This window comes from Zootoca vivipara, chromosome 4 (assembly GCF_965207765.1).
Source record: "Zootoca vivipara chromosome 4, rZooViv2.hap1.1, whole genome shotgun sequence".
NCBI lineage: Eukaryota > Metazoa > Chordata > Lepidosauria > Squamata > Lacertidae > Zootoca > Zootoca vivipara.
In genome coordinates this window covers 32,451,327-32,469,112 of record NC_142587.1, presented here as the reverse complement: position 1 = coordinate 32,469,112, position 17,786 = coordinate 32,451,327, and the positions used below count along the sequence as shown (strand labels likewise).

Below are 17,786 nucleotides of genomic sequence, written 5' to 3'. Positions count from 1 at the left end.
CCAGTAGGATTTGTTACAGTAGGAACAGTTAACCCTGCTTCCCTTATGCCATGGACCCGAATTAAATACCACCAGCACCCCACTTTGTTTCTTAAAGGACTGTATTGTATAACACAGGGATGGTGAATTTGTGGTCCTCCAGATGCAGTCAGGCTCCAAATCCCATGAGCCCTGGCCAGCATGATCAATGGTCAGGGCTGATTATTTTACTCCAGCAACATCTGAGGTTCCCCAGCCCTGATATAATGTATAATTCAGAAGTAATTCAGGAAAAGAGAGGCTACCAAGGTGGACACTATTTCCCAAACCTTTGTTATCAGGAGTACACTTGTTTACAGAACTATATATGTAGGCATTCTTAACTCTTACAAACGTATCTTCTTGTGTGCATGTTGTCCACCCGCTCCCAAAATAATGGGACACACATTCTCCTGCAATGGGGTGATAGCCAGTCAATGTTTCCTCCAGTGTCCTGCCCTTTCCTGTGCCCAGTCGGTCAATGTTCAGGCATGGAACCATGATCTCTGGGCTATGATGTTGCTTCTCCTTACCTGCCAGTGGCAATGCAGGCTGTGTCAAGGAAGCCTAAGGTTGCCCTTAGAATGATGTTGCATATATCCAGGGTGGAGTCAATGCTACAGGGTGACAGAGTGGCAGATGAATCTGGTTTAATTTTCCCAAGGTGCTCCTCAACGCCCACTTGAAGAACATTAATGTGCTTTCACGCACAAACTGATAGGCTGTGTGGTAGAGATCCATAGAATTGTAGAGAAGGGACCCAGAGGGTCATCTGGTCCAACCCCCCGCAAGGCAAGGTTCAACCAGACAACTACTAACTCTTCTCCTTAAATAGGAATGGACTCCTATCAGCCCAGCCAGCATGGCCAATGGTCAGGAAGGATGGGAGTTGTAATCCAGCAGTCATGGATCCTACATCTGTGTTTTAGACAGATGAATGATATTTCGTGGCCAAAGCAGGTGTGTGATATTTTTCGGAAATGCTACACAGCCAGAACTGATATGCAATTGGTGGAGTTAAACAAAGAAGCCAACGTTTTTCACTTACTAGAACATTGGGCAACCGTCATGGCACAGCCACATGTTATTCGGGAGGAAATCAGGAGGCAGAAAAAACACAGTTGCACAAGCCAAGAGGTTCCCGCCATCAGAACACTCTGATGGCAACTTCAGTTATCCGAACCTAAAGAATTATGACCATACCTTGCTACGGTACATGCACGGCTGATTCAGATATCCGAACAGCCGGAGTTTGCCCACATCCTTACTTGTTTCTGCTTTGCTGGTTGACAACAGCCATTTTCGAGCAGAAGCCATGGAGGGAGGGAGTGGGGAGAGAGACTGAACAAATCAGATTTTTACTTTTTCTCCCTTTCACTGGTTGGCTGCAACCATTTCAGGAATAAACCATGGAGAGAGAGAGATTAGAATTAGAAATGTTCCCCTAGGAATCCATGAACATTGTCAGCTCGTTATGTGAGCACTCGCCTAACAAACGATTTCCTGAGAACATTATGTGTTCGGAAAGCGGAACCTGCATACATTTCAAACTTTATTAGGAAATAATCAATTTTCATAGAAGAGGAGAAAACATTGTTTTTCTAGTTGTTAACAAAAAGGCCAATTTGGCAAAATACAAAATCTATATTAAATGTTTGGAGGTTATTTAGCTTGGCTTTTTGTGGCTGTCATCTTGCTGTAGCCGTCAGGAAAGAGATATGCACGTGAATCTTTGACATTTTCTTCTTTCCTGCTCTTGATGAGTGCCTTTGAGAGTAACTGTTAGCCCGCATATGAATTTGGTGGGATTCCTTTCACCCCGAGGCCAGTAATCTGTTAAAAAGCATGAGGGGAAGGATATAAATATGACAACCCAAAATCCCCCATGTGTCTTTGGTTATAAACTCAAAAACTATCCACCCCACCCCACAACAACAACAAAAACCCTAAATGCTTGCCTGCATCTTAATATCATATGTAAGTATATAGGGCAATTGCATTTCTAAATGCAAAGTGCACATATTTCACAGGAGAAGAAAATAAACAACAGCTTTTTATAGGTTTGGCTTGGCACCAAGCACCTCTCTCTCCCACCCTGTTCTTTCTTAGCTGTTTTCTACAGACAACTGGGTCCATATAACTGACACTGATTGGCAGGGTTTATCCAGGGTTTCAGACAGGGAGTGTTGCCCAGCCCTCCCTGCAGATGCTGAGGGCTGACCTGGGAAACCTTCTGCTTGCAAAGCAGATGCTCTCTCACAAAGCTACAGCCCTTTCCCACATGCGTGTGGCCTCAAGTGCACTGGACCCTTTCGTATCCACTGAAAACCACCCAATTACCTTGAAAACGTTGCCAGCTTTTGGCTGCCCTGACAGTGAGGCCTCGTCCAATCCTTGGCTAGCAGATGTGACGTACAGCTCTGAATAATCATTTCCACCAAAACTGCAGGAAGTAGTTTCAGCAACAGGCAGCTTCACGGTCTGGAGACGTTTTCCTATTAAAGTATACCAGTTTTTTCTTTTGGGGGGTTATGCAGAGGATCAATGTGTGTCCCCACCCCACAATTTAGTGTTCGGAGCACAACTCGAAGGGCTCCCCCTTCCCCATAAAACAGGGCTTGCTTAGCATATTCGGAAGTAATTAAAGTAATAAGCATTACTATTTGAAAAACGCCCTATTAAAAGATTGTAATGTCTAGGATTATATAATTGTAGGATAGTCCTGCAAGAATCCTGACAGAATGGATCAATGCCAAAGCGGAGTAAGTCTTGAATGCAAGTAACATTATCATTTTAAAACAAAACAAAACAAAACCCTGAAATGGATGTATGTTCCAGAGTTGCAGCATAGACTTTGAAGAAGGGGTTTTTTTAACGCAAAAATAAGAAAGTAAACAAATAGGTTTATTGTATTGGTTCGTTACACAAAATAGCCTTACTGGGATTCCATCACATTTCAGCTGAATTTCTTCAACTGTTACACAGTACTATTTATGTGAAATTATGATTGTTGCTGGTATGGAAGAGAAACATTTGTAATGTGGAGCATACTGGACAATATTATTTGTCTGTTTTAGCCCAGCATGGCCTACTATGGCTGTGTGTCCGTTCTCTCCCACAGTGCACTCAACTGTGTTTCCACTGCTGGGTTTTAAAACCTTGTTCACACAGTGTTATCCTAAATGCATACTGTATGCACCTTGCACTTTGTTACAAAATACTACGGTTTGATGCATTGTTTCTCAAGCCAGCTTCACCCCAATTAGAGTCCTTAAGCTGCTCTCAACATGTTGGCATAGGGTAAAAACATCCCCACCCTGGTCAACACCTCATGGTTGTATACACAGATGGGAATCAGAATCTGACACTAATGAAGCCACTCTGATGTGAACAGCTGGGGGGAATGTGAACACACCCTGTGACACAATGGCTCTTAAGCGAAGGGAGGTCTTTCCCAGCCCCTCCTACCTGGTGCTTTTAATCAGAGATGCTAGGGATTGAACCTGGGGCAAACCACATTCTCTGCCACTGCACTCAGTCCTCAGTTTTGGGAAAAACACACAAATCTGCACTTTGGTTTATGTAGTTTTTACATTTTCTCAGTTCTTAAAACAAGAGCAGCTTTAGACACCAGGTGTTAATATGCCTTTTTGATTTCCCCTTGCACCCTTGGAGCTGCAGGCTGCCCCATTCATAGAATCAGCTCCACATAAGCAAAGGTTTCCCCAAAGAATCCTGGGGACCGTAGTTTGCCCCTCACTGAGCTACAATCCCCAGCACCCTTCAGAAACTATAGTTCCCAGGCTTTAAATGTATGGTGCATACACAGCCAAATGGATGCAATCCACACACAGAGGTATGCGAGAGAAGCTTTTAATGTTTAATAGATTATTGTATTTTAATGTCTGTTGGAAGCCGCCCAGAGTGACTGGGGAAATAAATAAATAAATAATGATGTGAGCTGTTCGTCACATCATTCGCTTTGAAAAACAACACTACAGGGTTGTATGCAACGTCTTGAGCATTGGGGCATTAAAAGGAGCATGCAACAAACAAAGTCTTCCATGGGACCCTGAAAGGACCCAAGAGGGATCATCGAGATTTTTTAATTAAGACTTTTCTTTCTTCCTCCCACTTTGCAATCGCCTACCTGTCTCGGGGTCTATACGGATCACTCTTCCTCCATTGTAACAAGCCACCCAGAGCTTTCCATCAGAATCAATGCACATCCCGTCAGGGATACTCTCTTCCTTTTCCATCTTGTAAACGCTCCTTCGGTTAGCTGCAGAAAGAAGTTGATGCACATTGTGGACTTAATCACACATTGAACGCTATGCCATGCAAGTCAGCATTCCCCCCGCCCGCCCGCCCCAAAGATTTGGACTTGAAGAAAGCTAAGAAAAACTACAGAAGGATCCACCCAAGAAGTTGATATACGATTACCACTTAAATGGCACTGCATGGGGAAAGGAGTCTTCAAAGGTTTAGTCAGGCAAAAGCAACTAGAAGTGGTGTAGATAGAACTGGCATCACTGATACATTCTATATTTCAGTTCCAGAAAGATTGTGCTATTAGTAAAAACAAACAAACAAACAAACAAACAAACAAACAAAACCTACCTCTATATTAGCCATATTAATCTGTGCTACATATCTGAATATTATATAAATACTGTATGGCAGAATATAATCAAATGAGCTAAATAGACCAGTGGTCTGACTCAGTATAGGCAACTTTCTATCTTAATAGTCATGGCCCCAGTTTGCACATCTCATTAAACCAAACTACCACATTTTGCCTATCTAATGAATATACTTGTGGCTTAAACTTCTGTAACAGGTCATTTTAAAGCCAGACAAGTTATCCCAAAACTGACTCATAGCTACAGGTATTAGAACGATGCAGTGAGATATTCTTATAACAGGTACAGATTTTTGCTCGGTGCTTGGCAGCAAAGCAACTGCACAGAATTTTTAAAATTTATTTTAAGGAACTCAAAAGAACAAAAGCAGTCATACAGAGCTTTCCGGTTTGCAGGTCATAGTCGAAGGCATCCACCGAGTATGAAAGGCTGTCGATGTAATAGAAGGTTCTGTGATCCAGCGACCAATCCAAACCATTGGAGATGTCCACTTTGTCAAAGTGTTTCACTACGGAGTGATCAGGAAAGAGGGTATAGAGGGAACCTTGCTGCCTCTCTAGCACTGCTGGCCGAATCTCCTCTCCCATTGTACCTGCAGGGACCACAACATTCAGGTTAATAGTATCCTTAAAAGACAATAGAGAGCCAAAGATGTGGCACCACGACAGTGAGCGGTCTCCTCTTTAATTCTTCCACCCAGTGAAGCTGAATGTTCAAAGATTCAGGACATAGGGTAGTGTTCAACTGGTTTTTACTCAGAATAGACCCACTAAAATTTAATGAATACACCACATCCACACCACACATTTCAAACACCACAATACCACTTCAAACAGTTGTGACTTCCCTCGAAGAGTTCTGCGAATTTAAGGGTGCTAGAAGTTGTTAGGAGACCCCTACTTACCTTAAAGGTAAAGGTAAAGGGGACCCCTGACCATTAAGTCCAGTCGTGACCGACTCTGGGGTTGCGCGCTCATCTCGCATTACTGGCTGAGGGAGCCGGCGTATAGCTTCCAGGTCATGTGGCCAGCATGACAAAGCCGCTTCTGGCAAACCAGAGCAGCACATGGAAACGCCGTTTACCTTCCCGCTGTAGCGGTTCCTATTTATCTACTTGTATTTTGACGTGCTTTCAAACTGCTAGGTTGGCAGGAGCTGGGACCAAGCAACGGGAGCTCACCCCGTCACAGGGATTCGAACCGCCGACCTTCTGATCAGCAAGCCCTAGGCTCAGTGGTTTAACCACAGCGCCACCTGGGTCCCTACTTACCTTACAGGACTCCAATTTCCAGAGTTCCCTGGGGAGAGGGATTGACTGTGAAACTACTCTAGGAATTGTACATCTGTGAAGGAAAGAGGGGTCTCCTAACAAATCCCAGTAGAAGAAAATACATTTGCTATTTTTCTAGAAAAAGAGGTGCTGGAACTGAGTTCTGGCTGAAAAAAAGCCCTGCTTCTTCACATAGTGGAATTCGCTCTGATAAGACAGTGATGGCCACCAACTTGGGTGACTATAAAAGAAAAAGAAAGAAAGAAAGAAAGAAAGAACCTTATTGGATAACGTTATCAATGACTCCTAGCTACAAATGGATCCTCTTGTGCAGGGGTTCCCAACAAAATTTTCTCGAGGACCCCTCATCGAACCGCTATTGTGACAAGGACCCCCATTAATTCCTAATCCTAAAATTAAAAAGTGAGAGCCAAATTAAGAGTCTTTTTATATTTTATATTTATACGTTTTTTACAGTTACGATTTAGGTTCAATGGACACTGACAAGATCGGTTCGAGAGTCACTGACTTACTTGCTTGAACATCAAATGCATTATCTTCCTCTACATCTGTAGGCCTTTGTCGTTTTAACGAACCACTTTTTAACCAACGGTCCATTTTTAACTACGCGAACTGTAGCTTCCGTGAAAAACAACGCTTTGTTTACAAACACTACTGTTTTGCAAAGAGGCAGCGCACGCCAGGGAGGAGGGAGGGGAATGGAGAAGACAGGGTACCTGCGCAGAAGCGCACAAATTAAGCCGACGCGCACAAAGCATCTTGAGGAGGTGAGCGTTAGTAGAATGCACGCACTGCCTCTTTGCAAAACAGTAGTGTCTGTAAAGCGCCACCTAACGGCATACAGCAGAACTACTGCCTCTATCTAATTCTAGTTTTGCGCTAGACTCTGCTCATGCAGGAAGCGGCCAAAACAAAAAATCTGTTATCATACAAAATATATTTAATATATTTTTTATTCTAATAGCATCTAGCGGACCCCTCTGGCATAGCTCGCGGACCCCTGGGGGTCCCCGGACCACCTGTTGGGAACCACTGCTCTTGTGACATGAAAACTGTGCTCTCAGTTGTTAGGGATATTTATTTGTCAAAGCAAAGTAATCACATGGAACAACAGAAACACTAAGCTGCATCACAGAAGAAGCTGAGGGAAAGGAGAGAGGCGTGTTTTCAGTACAGTACAAGGTTCTGTGAACTGGGGTTGATAGCTACTGTTGGGTGACACACAATGAAGGATCCTAATTCCTTAACGACAAATAAACGAGCTGGAGATCTTCAAGCATGGAGTTGATGGCCATCCAAGCCTACCTGCAAACAGTCTTCCTGCAGGATCCACTTTCCCATCATTGAACCGGTTATTTGATTTATCCAAGTCAACATGCTTAATGCTGGTTACTGACTTATTTTTCCAGTTTAAAGCTGCAAACTGGGTTCCCAGGGTAATAATGTAATCGCCAGATTTGCGGAGACACACACAACTCACTGGAGCACCTGGAGTGGAAACCATGTTTTGGGGCGGGGGAGAAAAGAGAATGAACCACTTGGACAACGTTTTGTTGTTTTTCAAAGGCAGTAAATAAACACATATGTAAAATACATAAAATTAAATACCCTTGTTCACAGCCTCAACAAAGCCAAGTCTGACCCTCTATCCATGCACTACACTGGAACTCAACAATACTTGGCTACTGTAGTGTAATTCATATGGAGTTGCCCAGTTTGGAAGCATTGATTACAAACGCTGCACCAGAAACTTTTGCATAGCTAGAACATAGTCCTACTGTACAAAAGTTAAGAGTCTAATGATTTGAGGACCTCATTGCCCTGGTTATACTCAACCATGTTTCATATAGGCATCAACTGCATGTGGGTATCTATTTGGACTTCTGGAGGGCTTATACTAACTTTAATTTAAGATTCATGTACTGATGGTCACTGCATCCACAATGCAAGCTGATGACAGTTTCTTGTTATAATGTGTACATTTCTATCATCATTGCTGTTTTTCTCTTCTCTCTTTTTCATTGTTTTCGTGTCACCTTTTTTCTTTTTCTTCTCCTTGTTAAATCTATATATATAAATAATGTAGAAGGTACATGTTTGTACTTCCACACCTTTCTCCACAACCGCTTGCCCGATCGCCCTCAAATTTGGCCACAACATTAGAGTCACATGTGGGAGTGTAACCATCCACTTACATTGGTCAGATGACACACATCTGGATTTATGTAAAAATAAATTGCGCCCTCCAGTGGACATCCAGCAAACAAAGGACAAACATACTCCCACAATCCCTCACACCCCGGAGACCATGCCTCCAGCAAGGTTTACATACTAGCTCTACTTTACAGCCTACAGACTAGGCCTCGGCTCCACTTTACAGCCTACACACTAGGCCTCAGCTCTACTTTACAGACTAGACCTCGGCTCCACTTTACAGCCTACAGACTAGGCCTTGGCTCTACTTTACAGACTATCCCGAGTGGAGCCCTGGGTGGAGGTGGGGGGGGAGGGGCCTGAATAGGTCATGGGCTGACCCAGCGTGGGGGGAGTAACAGGGATGACCCAGGGGTGGGGGAGGGGGGAGGGGATATCTCATGGGTCACTACAGGATGGGAGTAATCACAGGAATGAGACACAACAATGGTGTGTGTGTGTGGAAAAAACACATAGTCCAGGGAGGGGGAGTTTCCTGGGAAACAAGGACCCTGAGTCAGGCACAGCAATGTGTACCCAGGCCAGCTAGTTTGCAAATAAAATATTAATGAAACAGAATCCCTTGCTCTACCCACCACTAGCATGTGGCCCCCATAAGGTTGCCCTCTAGGGAATGTGGCCCTCAGGCTGGAAAATGTTTCCCACCAAAGTTGTAGGGCTTACCGTGAACCAAGTTAGCCTGCTGGTATGTGCTGCTCTAATTGCACTGCACTACTCCTCTCCTTTGAAAGCCGGAGGAAACAAAACAGTGGCCGGCAAACCATGAGTGCTGTTTCATATGCGGCCCTAAGCCAGCCTCTGGTCTGTTTCCTCTCAGCTTTGGAAAGGAATGCATGGGGCAGCATGATTTGAGCAGCAGGCACCAGCATGCCTGCCTATTCGCAGTAAGCCACAGTTTGGCTTATCATATTGTGTGAACTATGCAACAGATAGAGTTTGGTTTGTATGCAAATTTAACACCTAATACACAGCTTTCAGTGCCAGAACTGGTCCTAAGAGCTGTATGGGAAGGAATAGTTCCAGAAGTGTGGCTTATCCTACCACAAGTCGAAGGGAAAACCATACCTATGGTCCTTCTTCCTCCCATGTAGCTTGTAAGTCACACGATGATCCTGCCAATCATCTAATTTTTAGATCATTCTGAAATAAATATTCTACTGTGAAACTGTTACTTACCTACAGAAACACTCTGCAGTTCCTTGGTAAGGGAATTCCATCGGTAGACCTTTTTGTCGGTTATATCCACAAAGACAAGCGAACTTTCCTTTTCCTCCCAAACGGGTGATTCTCCAAGTTTGCAGTTGTGCTGCACAACAGACTCAACTTTTACAGAGGACATGGCCTTTGGGGAAGAGAAGCAGCAATCAAGGGATGCAAAGGATGTTTCCCTTCATTCCTACCTGCAGTCAAGTTAAGTTGAACCAGAAACAGATGTTAACTAATCTGCCCCAATCGAAACACACTTACTTGAGCTGTTTTTAGCCCACTTTTTAGCCAAAAAGATTCCCAAGAGTGGCCCTAAAATCACAAGGAAGAAAGTCTCTCACAATCCACAGTTCATGAAATGAATTGCCATAAGGGAAGGGCACAAGCTCAGGTGGCTTTAAAATGGATTAGTCAAATTCACAAGGACAGGTATAGCAATGGCTATTGGCAATGATGTAAATAAAACCAGCAATTTTTATGGCCCAGAAACCTCTCATGGCCAGATACAAAGAACAAACAATAAAAGTTGCCCAAGTCCCTCATCTCCACTTGCAAGCTTCCCAAAGGCTAAGCATCCATTCATACATTTCTGTCACAGACAGAATGTTGCAGTAAAGGACAATACTTTGGAAGAGTGAAAGAAGTAAATGCTCAGAGTTTATGTCTGAACAAATTATGAACTGAGCAAATTCTGCTCAGCAAGCCAAATTCAACCAACTGGCTATGCTCAATCGGAGGCTCACTGTGTCCCTCGTTTTGGGAGCCTGCCTGAGATTACAAAAAACAGGAGGGCTGTTGAGCAAGTGGCGGGATAAAATATGCAGCTAGTGGGCTTTGCTCACCTTTTCAGATCACAAATTTTACAGGTCTGCACAGTGTTGCCAAATATAACTCCTTCTAATATCAAGTTCAGGAAGTGAGAGCCGATAGAAATTGAGCTCAAACCTGACCACTGGGAAATGAAGAGGGAGCTATCAACATGCTCGGCGCAACCTGAGGTATTCTGAGCAACAAAAAAGAGGCAACCTGTCCAAAGGATGGCCAATGAAGACAGCAGGAATCACAGAATTTTCCCTTTCAATTGAAAAGAACAATGGGAAACTGACAGGGGTGCAGAGTAAATGTGCTTGCTTGCATCCCATGGCTCACAAGTGTGACAGGAGGATCCCTGAGGAGAAGGACTTATGGAACAGGTGCACTCAACAATTTGTTATAGGTTCCACTTAACCACTAATGCCTGAACCCACAATGCACGGCAGCTTAATGAAAGCCACAATTATATTTTTCCTGCAGAGCAGAAGAAATTACATTTCTTTTTAAAAAACATAATTTTTAAAAAAATAAATTTATTTCAAATTACAAAAAACCAATACAAAAAATAAATAAATACAAAACCAAAGATATTAACAAAAATCTCTTCCCCCCACACCCTCACCACCACCAACTGTTAACTTCCAGCCTTTTCTCTATTACGCTTTATACTTCTTAGTTCTCATGTATACTTATATATATATTTCTTCCTTTCCTTTTGTTAATTTCTTGAGCCCATTACATGCCTGTTATAGTCGACTTTTTCTACAAAACATGTGAAATATTCCTTAAACATTTTTCAATCTTTATCTATTTTTTCCCAGAATAATCCTTTAATTTCCCCCGTTTTCATCGCCAAATTCTGATATATTATCAATTTGATTTGCCAATCTTCCTTACTTGGTACTCTTTCACTTTTCCAATTCTTCGCAATTAGGAGTCTAGCAGCTGCAGTTGCATACATCATTATGCATCTATCTTTTTCTTTAATATCATCATTTAGTATTCCTAACAGGAATATTTCTGGATCCTTTCTGAAGCAAGTACTTTACTATTTTTTTCAGCTCTTTGGAATTTTCTTCCAAAAAATTCTTACTTTCTTTGCAATGAAACATTTATACACGTCTGGTGGCCTTGCAAAGAAATTACATTTCTTGAGGCTGTATGGTGCCTCAAGATTTTATTTCAGAGTTCCCCTAGCGCAGGCACGTCCAACAGGTAGATCGTGATCTACTGATAGATCATTGGACGTCTGTGGTAGATCACTGGCAGATTGCTGGCTCCCCTCAAAGAAGCTCAACAACTTTGACTCCCCTAAAAAAAAGCCCTAACCCCCTCCCAAATGGGAATTCCCTCCTCCCTGGAAAAAAGCTCATCAACTACATATGATCTGAACCTCCCCCCCCAAAAAAACTGACCTTCCTCCTACTGGGCTTTCCTTCCTAAAAAAAACTCAACAATTTTGACCTGAACCGAACCCCCTGAAAGTGGGTAGATCACCACCAGTTTTTAACTCTGTGAGTAGATCACAGTCTCTTGGGAGTTGGCCACCCCTGCCCTAGCGAACCAGACATTAACAACTATAATTATTTTAAGAAAGCAAATATTAAAAAGAAAAAGAAAAGACAATTGGGGCTGGGAGGAAAGACACAAGAAATAAGCATTCTTACAGAATCGAATAAGAAGTCCTGTTCACAGTCAGCTCAGTCAAACCCCAGTCACAATGTCCAGCAGGGTGAACAACAACCGAGAAAAGTTGTTTCTAAAGGTGCTGCTTCATTCAGCTTTCTTGCTACTAGAGTCTAAGCCAGATACTATTCCAAAAAACACAAAAACCCACCGTCAGCAAACTTATAGCACCCAGCATTGCTAATCTTTAATGAGAACTCCTATCTTCACAGTCAAACATTAGCAAGTTGCTGCTGAGTATAGGTTCTTCCTGTGTGAGTGCACTAATAAGTAGGGCAAACATCATCAGCATTCTCCCCAGGAATGGAGGCAGGACAGACGAGGGGGGTCTGGGTGGAGGAGACAGCAAGATGCAATGATGCTAGTGAAATACAGTCATACCTCAGTTTAAGTATGCCTTGGTTTGAGTACTTTCAGTTTATGTACTCCGCGGACAGGGCAGTCTCGAGCAGGTCGCGCGCCCTGGCGCTGAGGGGCGTAGATCGCTCCGGCGCCCCCACCCTCGCAGGGCACAGCATGGCTTTGCCGCGCAGCGCCCTGCCTACCAGCCCGGCGCCCTGACGCCCGTGCCACCGGGACTCTACCTAGAGCCGGCCCTGTCCACGGACCCATCTGGAATGGATTAATCCACTTTCCATTACTTTCAATGGGAAAGTTCGCTTCAGGTTAAGTACGCTTCAGTTTAAGTACTCTGCGGTTCCGATTGTCTGGAACGGATTAATCCACTTTCCATTACTTTCAATGGGAAAGTTCGCTTCAGGTTAAGTACGCTTCAGGATGAGTACAGACTTCCAGAACCAATTGTGTACTTAAACCGAGGTACCACTGTACAGATGTTCAACGCTAAACATGCAAAATAGTGAGGGTGTTTTAAGCACAGTAGAAACATTCTACACTATGGAAGGCATGCAAAATGTGTTGCTGTTTTGTTTTTTTTTGAAAAAGAAATGAAGATGCAGGCCCATTGTTACCAAGAAAAAAAATGGCTACATGCAAATATATAGAGTACACATTTCAAACAAGTAGTTACACTAAAATCATTTATTGGTGGTTAACTTTTGAGCACAGCAGAAAGTACAAGGGAACTTTTAAAGCAAGATGTACCCTGTGATTAAAATTATGACCACAGCCAGACCCATTAACTGGATTGTTGTTTAATGTATTCTTTTAATCCGTGCTTTTTCCATTTTGTACTGGCACCCACAGCACTTTTATCAAGCTATGAGTACTGGCACCTTGTTGCTCTTTTTTAATTTTAAAAAACCCACTGGTTTTAATAGGGTTGTGATGTTGACTCCAATGGCTTTGAGTGGAGGATATGGGATGTATGTGGGTTTTGTTTTTTGTTTTTTTAAAAAAGTTTATTACTAAACCTCTGTTGCTTCTGCAATCTCCCCACTCTCCCACAAGGATATCATGCCCAAGATGTTTATCTTGCCAATCTTATGCAGACAATTAAGGAAACACATCTGTGTAATAATCGACAGGCCTGATTTTAAAAATTTGTATGTTTTATTGTTTTATGGTGTATTACCGGTATTTGATTGTTTTAATTTAAAACACTTTGATCTTTTTATGTACACTAATTTATACACGAGGTAAAAATAGGAGTGCCAGTGTGGTGTAGTTGTTAAGAACTGGACCACAGGAGACCAGGGTTCAAATCCAGACTCATGCATGAAGCTTAATGGGTAACCCTGGATTCGTCTTGCTCCATCAGCCAACCTCAAAGGGTTGTTGTGAGGAAAAGATGGGGAGGGGAAGAACAATGTATTATTGACTTATTAAATTTATAAACCACCCTTCATCTGAAGATCGCAGGGCAGTTTGCGACGTAAAAATACAAAATGAGAACATGAAAGACATAATAAAAATTCTTTAACAAACCAATAACCCCAACTCCCACAAGCATATTTAAAAAGCCATAGAATGCTCTGTCAGACAAGGGCGAGGTTAAAGAGAAACGTTTTCTTAGGAAAGATATGCAACGAAGGCGTCCCTTGTGCTCATTCAACATCGCTAAATTAAAATTATCTGCAAGGTCGTGCAATGCTGAATCAGCTCGCAAAACTGAGCAAACGATCTGGGGAATTACAGGACTTTTAAAAAGGCAGATTCTCCCCACCCCACCCCGGCCTCCCCAGGTATGTTTGTGAATTCAGTGGAGATTATAATCTGGGCTGGTGCCTGAAGGCTAACCGAGAGCGAGAGAGCAAACAGATACAACGTGGGAGCGTCGAACTGAGATTGATTTCGCAGAGTTCGGGCGCGCAGCGTTCTTTTAAGTAGCATCCCGAAGATATTCTTGAACCCCAGTCCCGGGCAAATCGGGAATCAGAGGGTTCGGATTCCTTTAGCTGGGCCTTTTTCTACATCGAGAAAAAGTTGCGCTCGCTCCCGACAGGCACCATGCGATACTGAAAGAGGAAGGAAGGGGAACTTGGTGCCTGTTGATTCCGGCTTTTTACGCCTCAAGAGAAACTCACCAGCTTTTTTTGCAGGGTGCAGATTCGGCGGGGGGCGGCTCTGCTCACGGCTGGCTTTGGGAAGCAGCGGCGAAAGAAGGCCCGGTTGGCACAGCCAGCCCTTGCAAGCTTAGCTAACAAAACTTGTTCTCTCTCTCTCTCTCTTTTGCATGCTTGCAAAACACTCTTCCCCCGCTGGCGGCCTTGGGCTAAAAACTGGAGTCTGATCTTCTGCTATAGGGAGGTGGGAAAGTAGGGAAGTTTCAAAAAAAGAGAGGCGGGAGCAGGAGAGAGACTAGGAAGGTGGCACAAGGTCTTTTAATATCTGGAAATGTGTGGGGCAAGCTTAGCCCCCCCCCCAACCTGTTTTGAGCTTCAGGATGCAGCGCTTCAATGCAAAGCCATAGTAAAGAGAGAGAGAGGGGGGGGAGGAAAGTAATATTCTGGCTTTATCGCTGGACTCCGTGGATTGTGGCGGGAAAATTCATCATCATTTATTATTTATACCCCGCCCACTCTGAGTGGCTCCCAACAGAATATTAAAAACACGATAAAAATAAAACATTAAAAACTTCCCATAACCAGCGTTCAGTAATGTGAGCCCACAATACACATACGGTACTTTTTCAGGCTCCAACTCTTGGGTCATTTGAGAATGGAAAAGGAGGAAGATAAATAAAAATATTAAAATTACCTTGCCGGAACATTTGTGCATTTCCGCTGGACTTCACTCAAAAGGTTGCGACTTTGTAATTCAGGTGGTTGTTGTATTTTATCTTCATAAACTGCACACACACCCTACATTGTGGTAGGTTAGGGCAGAGCAGAAGCGACTAGGCCGAAGTTGTAACTTCTAGGCCAAAGAGGGCTTTGAACCTAGGCATTTCCTGCCAGAGAAACAACGTAACCTCGCATAACAAGCCAGTTATTATTTATCCGCATACTGCAAAAGGGGGAGCCAAGATGGAGAGCATTTTGCATAAAGTTGCTGTGTTAATTTGAGACAGATTTGCACTTGATCCAAAGCTCACGCTATTCACTATTGTGCTACTGCAGGATCCCAGCTCTTCTTTGACAGGTTTGGGAAGTTTAGGGCACTGCCTCATTTGAATCCTATCCCTCAAGGCCTGGTGCATACTAGTTAATGGTGGGCAAAGGCAGGGGTGGGGTGGTGATCTTCTGTCAGCCAGAGGGCCACTTTCCTGCTCAGGTAGCCTTCTGCAGGCCATATACCTGCCAGGCAGCCTAGAAGCAAAAGTAGGCAGAGTCATGGATGTGACTCATCTTTGTGCTCCAGGTTACATTCTAGCTCTACAGAAGTCAAGAGGTTTACTTACACACACACATCCCACATCACAAATTTCCCTTCTAGGTAAGCAAGAGACAGTATCACTGGTTCATGGATAAGTTCCAGCCAGACAAAACTCTGAAGGATTTGCCCCAGGCAAAATAGAGAAGCTTAGAGGGCTGCAGTTGCACCCAGTGCCAAGGTTCCTCTATCCCTGGGCTAGGACATTTAGACCAAGCAGGATGTTAACTTTAAAAATCACAATCATTAAGGTAATGATTTTATACCTTCCGTCTGTGAGCCGTATATAATTTCAGTAATGAAGGAGTTATACAAAAATGAGGATGTTCCGCATTTACTTCGATTCTGTGTTGCTCAAGAGTGTAAGTGAAAACAATAAATGTCCCATTAATGTTCCACTGAACTACAACATAATGGCATTTTGCCCTCCACCATGTCCAGCTGTCTAGAACTTTGATCTCTCTAGTTAAAACTATTGTAATACTACACACTTCTCTTGTGGGTTCTTTCCACAGGTGGATAAGGGAGAGGTCATTGAAGAGTTAATACATTACCTTTAAGCCTGAACTATGACTGAAAAGCTATCTTGCATGCAAAAATGTAACTTCCATATATTACATAACTAAAGTTAAAATTACAGGGCTGTTGTGACATAGCTAAAAATGGCAAAAACTGAACGTTGTTTTTTGATGTAGAAAGCCATGAGAGAACTTGCAGAGCAAGAATGCCTGGATTTCATTTGTAGGGGGGAGCAATATCTGTTTATGCATGCTTGAGCAAAGAAATTTTGTGGCAGCGTTGTGACATTCTTACTCTAACAATCCCAGCATCGCCACTATGTTATCTGCAATTCAGGTAACATTTCAATTCAGGTAACATTTCAAACATCTGATGATGCATCTTCTATTGATCATTTTAAATGTTTCCAATTTTTTGATACACCATTTAGCGGGAGAAACACCACCTTGAGCTCCTCCTAGAAGTGAAATAAAAATGCAGTAAGTAAAATACTGTGTTGTTCCTTTAGGACGTTCTCCCCCCACCCCACACACCATAAGTCCACCAACCAGAGCCAGATGCAAAATAAGTTTTTGGGAGGGATGGAGAGCCAGATGCAAAATTGTAGCCTGTGGGGTGGGGCCTATTACAGCAATTTATGCAACTAACACACCAGGACAAACTTAAATTTGAAATGACGGGGCCTTAACTGCCCCGTTTGTTTAAACAGCCTTTTTGCTGTCATTGCTAAACAACTGGGAGTAAAGTTCTGAACTATGGATCAAATCACGCTCCATTTTCTTCCCAGTCGCCATAAAAAGCTCTCCCCCTCCCTCCTCAATTTACTTCACTTCTGGCTCAGTTGAGCATTCTAGTGTGTATATTTCACTCCCCATCATTCCTTCAAACTCTGATGGGTCAAACCTGCTTCTGCTTAGCGTAGCTAAAACGGCATCAACACAGAAAGGTGGTTCAATCTTGTTATTTAATTTAAATCCTGCCCTTCTTCTCATAGGAGCACAGGGCGGCAAAGAAACAACAAAACACGTATTAGAAACAATAATTAACTTAGGACAAGGGATACCTAACTTGACACCCTTGAGATGTTGTGGGAACTCAACTCCCATTGGCCCTAGGTAGTATGGTCAGTGGCCAAGGATGATGGGAGCTGTAGCCAAACAATACCTGGAGCTTGATTTTTGTTGCTTATGAGATGTGGAATGGCTTTGCAGCAAGACATCTAATCTCTTGTCCTTCATCCATGATTTAGGGAGCTGGATTGGCAAACAATTGCTCCAGTCTAAACAAAGTTAATGATAAGACTTCCAATCAACCGCCATGTTGTCAAAGAAATCGTACTAAATGCAAATTAGCTTGATGGAATCTTATTTAAGTTGGAGTAACTTTTTATTGTAAGATGGTATCTTATGAAACAAGATCTTAACAAGCTTACCTGGTCAATCTCACAACTGAAATAAGGAAGCCAAGTGCTGCCTTTTTATTGCTGTCCTTATTTCTGTATGTAATTATTTTTTAAAGGGAAAATGCTGCATGGATCAATTACACATCAGTCTATGTGCAAGTTCAAAAATCAAATCAGTTGGTTGTGTTGGGTAGAGAACCTTACCTGAGTACATGTACAT

The 17,786-nt window shown here is 43.0% G+C and overlaps 1 protein-coding gene across 7 annotated transcripts; it reads right to left on the bottom strand.

Annotated features, from left to right (window-relative positions):
- Positions 1-1,553: 1,553 nt before the first annotated feature.
- LOC118084628 (regucalcin) lies at positions 1,554-16,621 on the bottom strand. 7 transcript variants are annotated; one of them, XM_088668681.1, is made up of 9 exons: positions 15,031-16,621; positions 14,358-14,570; positions 11,853-11,996; positions 9,343-9,508; positions 7,258-7,440; positions 5,038-5,253; positions 4,169-4,300; positions 2,359-2,513; positions 1,554-1,851 (listed from the first exon to the last, which is right to left on the bottom strand). In XM_088668681.1, the coding sequence occupies exons 4-9, from the start codon at positions 9,503-9,505 to the stop codon at positions 1,801-1,803; spliced, it is 900 nt and encodes a 299-aa protein (XP_088524807.1). In that variant the 5' UTR covers positions 9,506-9,508; positions 11,853-11,996; positions 14,358-14,570; positions 15,031-16,621; the 3' UTR covers positions 1,554-1,800. The 7 variants fall into 7 exon arrangements, with proteins under 7 accessions (XP_088524807.1, XP_088524808.1, XP_034970146.1 ...); XM_088668682.1 differs by lacking the exon at positions 14,358-14,570 and having other exon boundaries at positions 15,031-15,945; XM_035114255.3 differs by lacking the exon at positions 15,031-16,621 and having other exon boundaries at positions 14,358-14,673.
- Between the last annotated feature and the right edge of the window lie 1,165 nt (positions 16,622-17,786).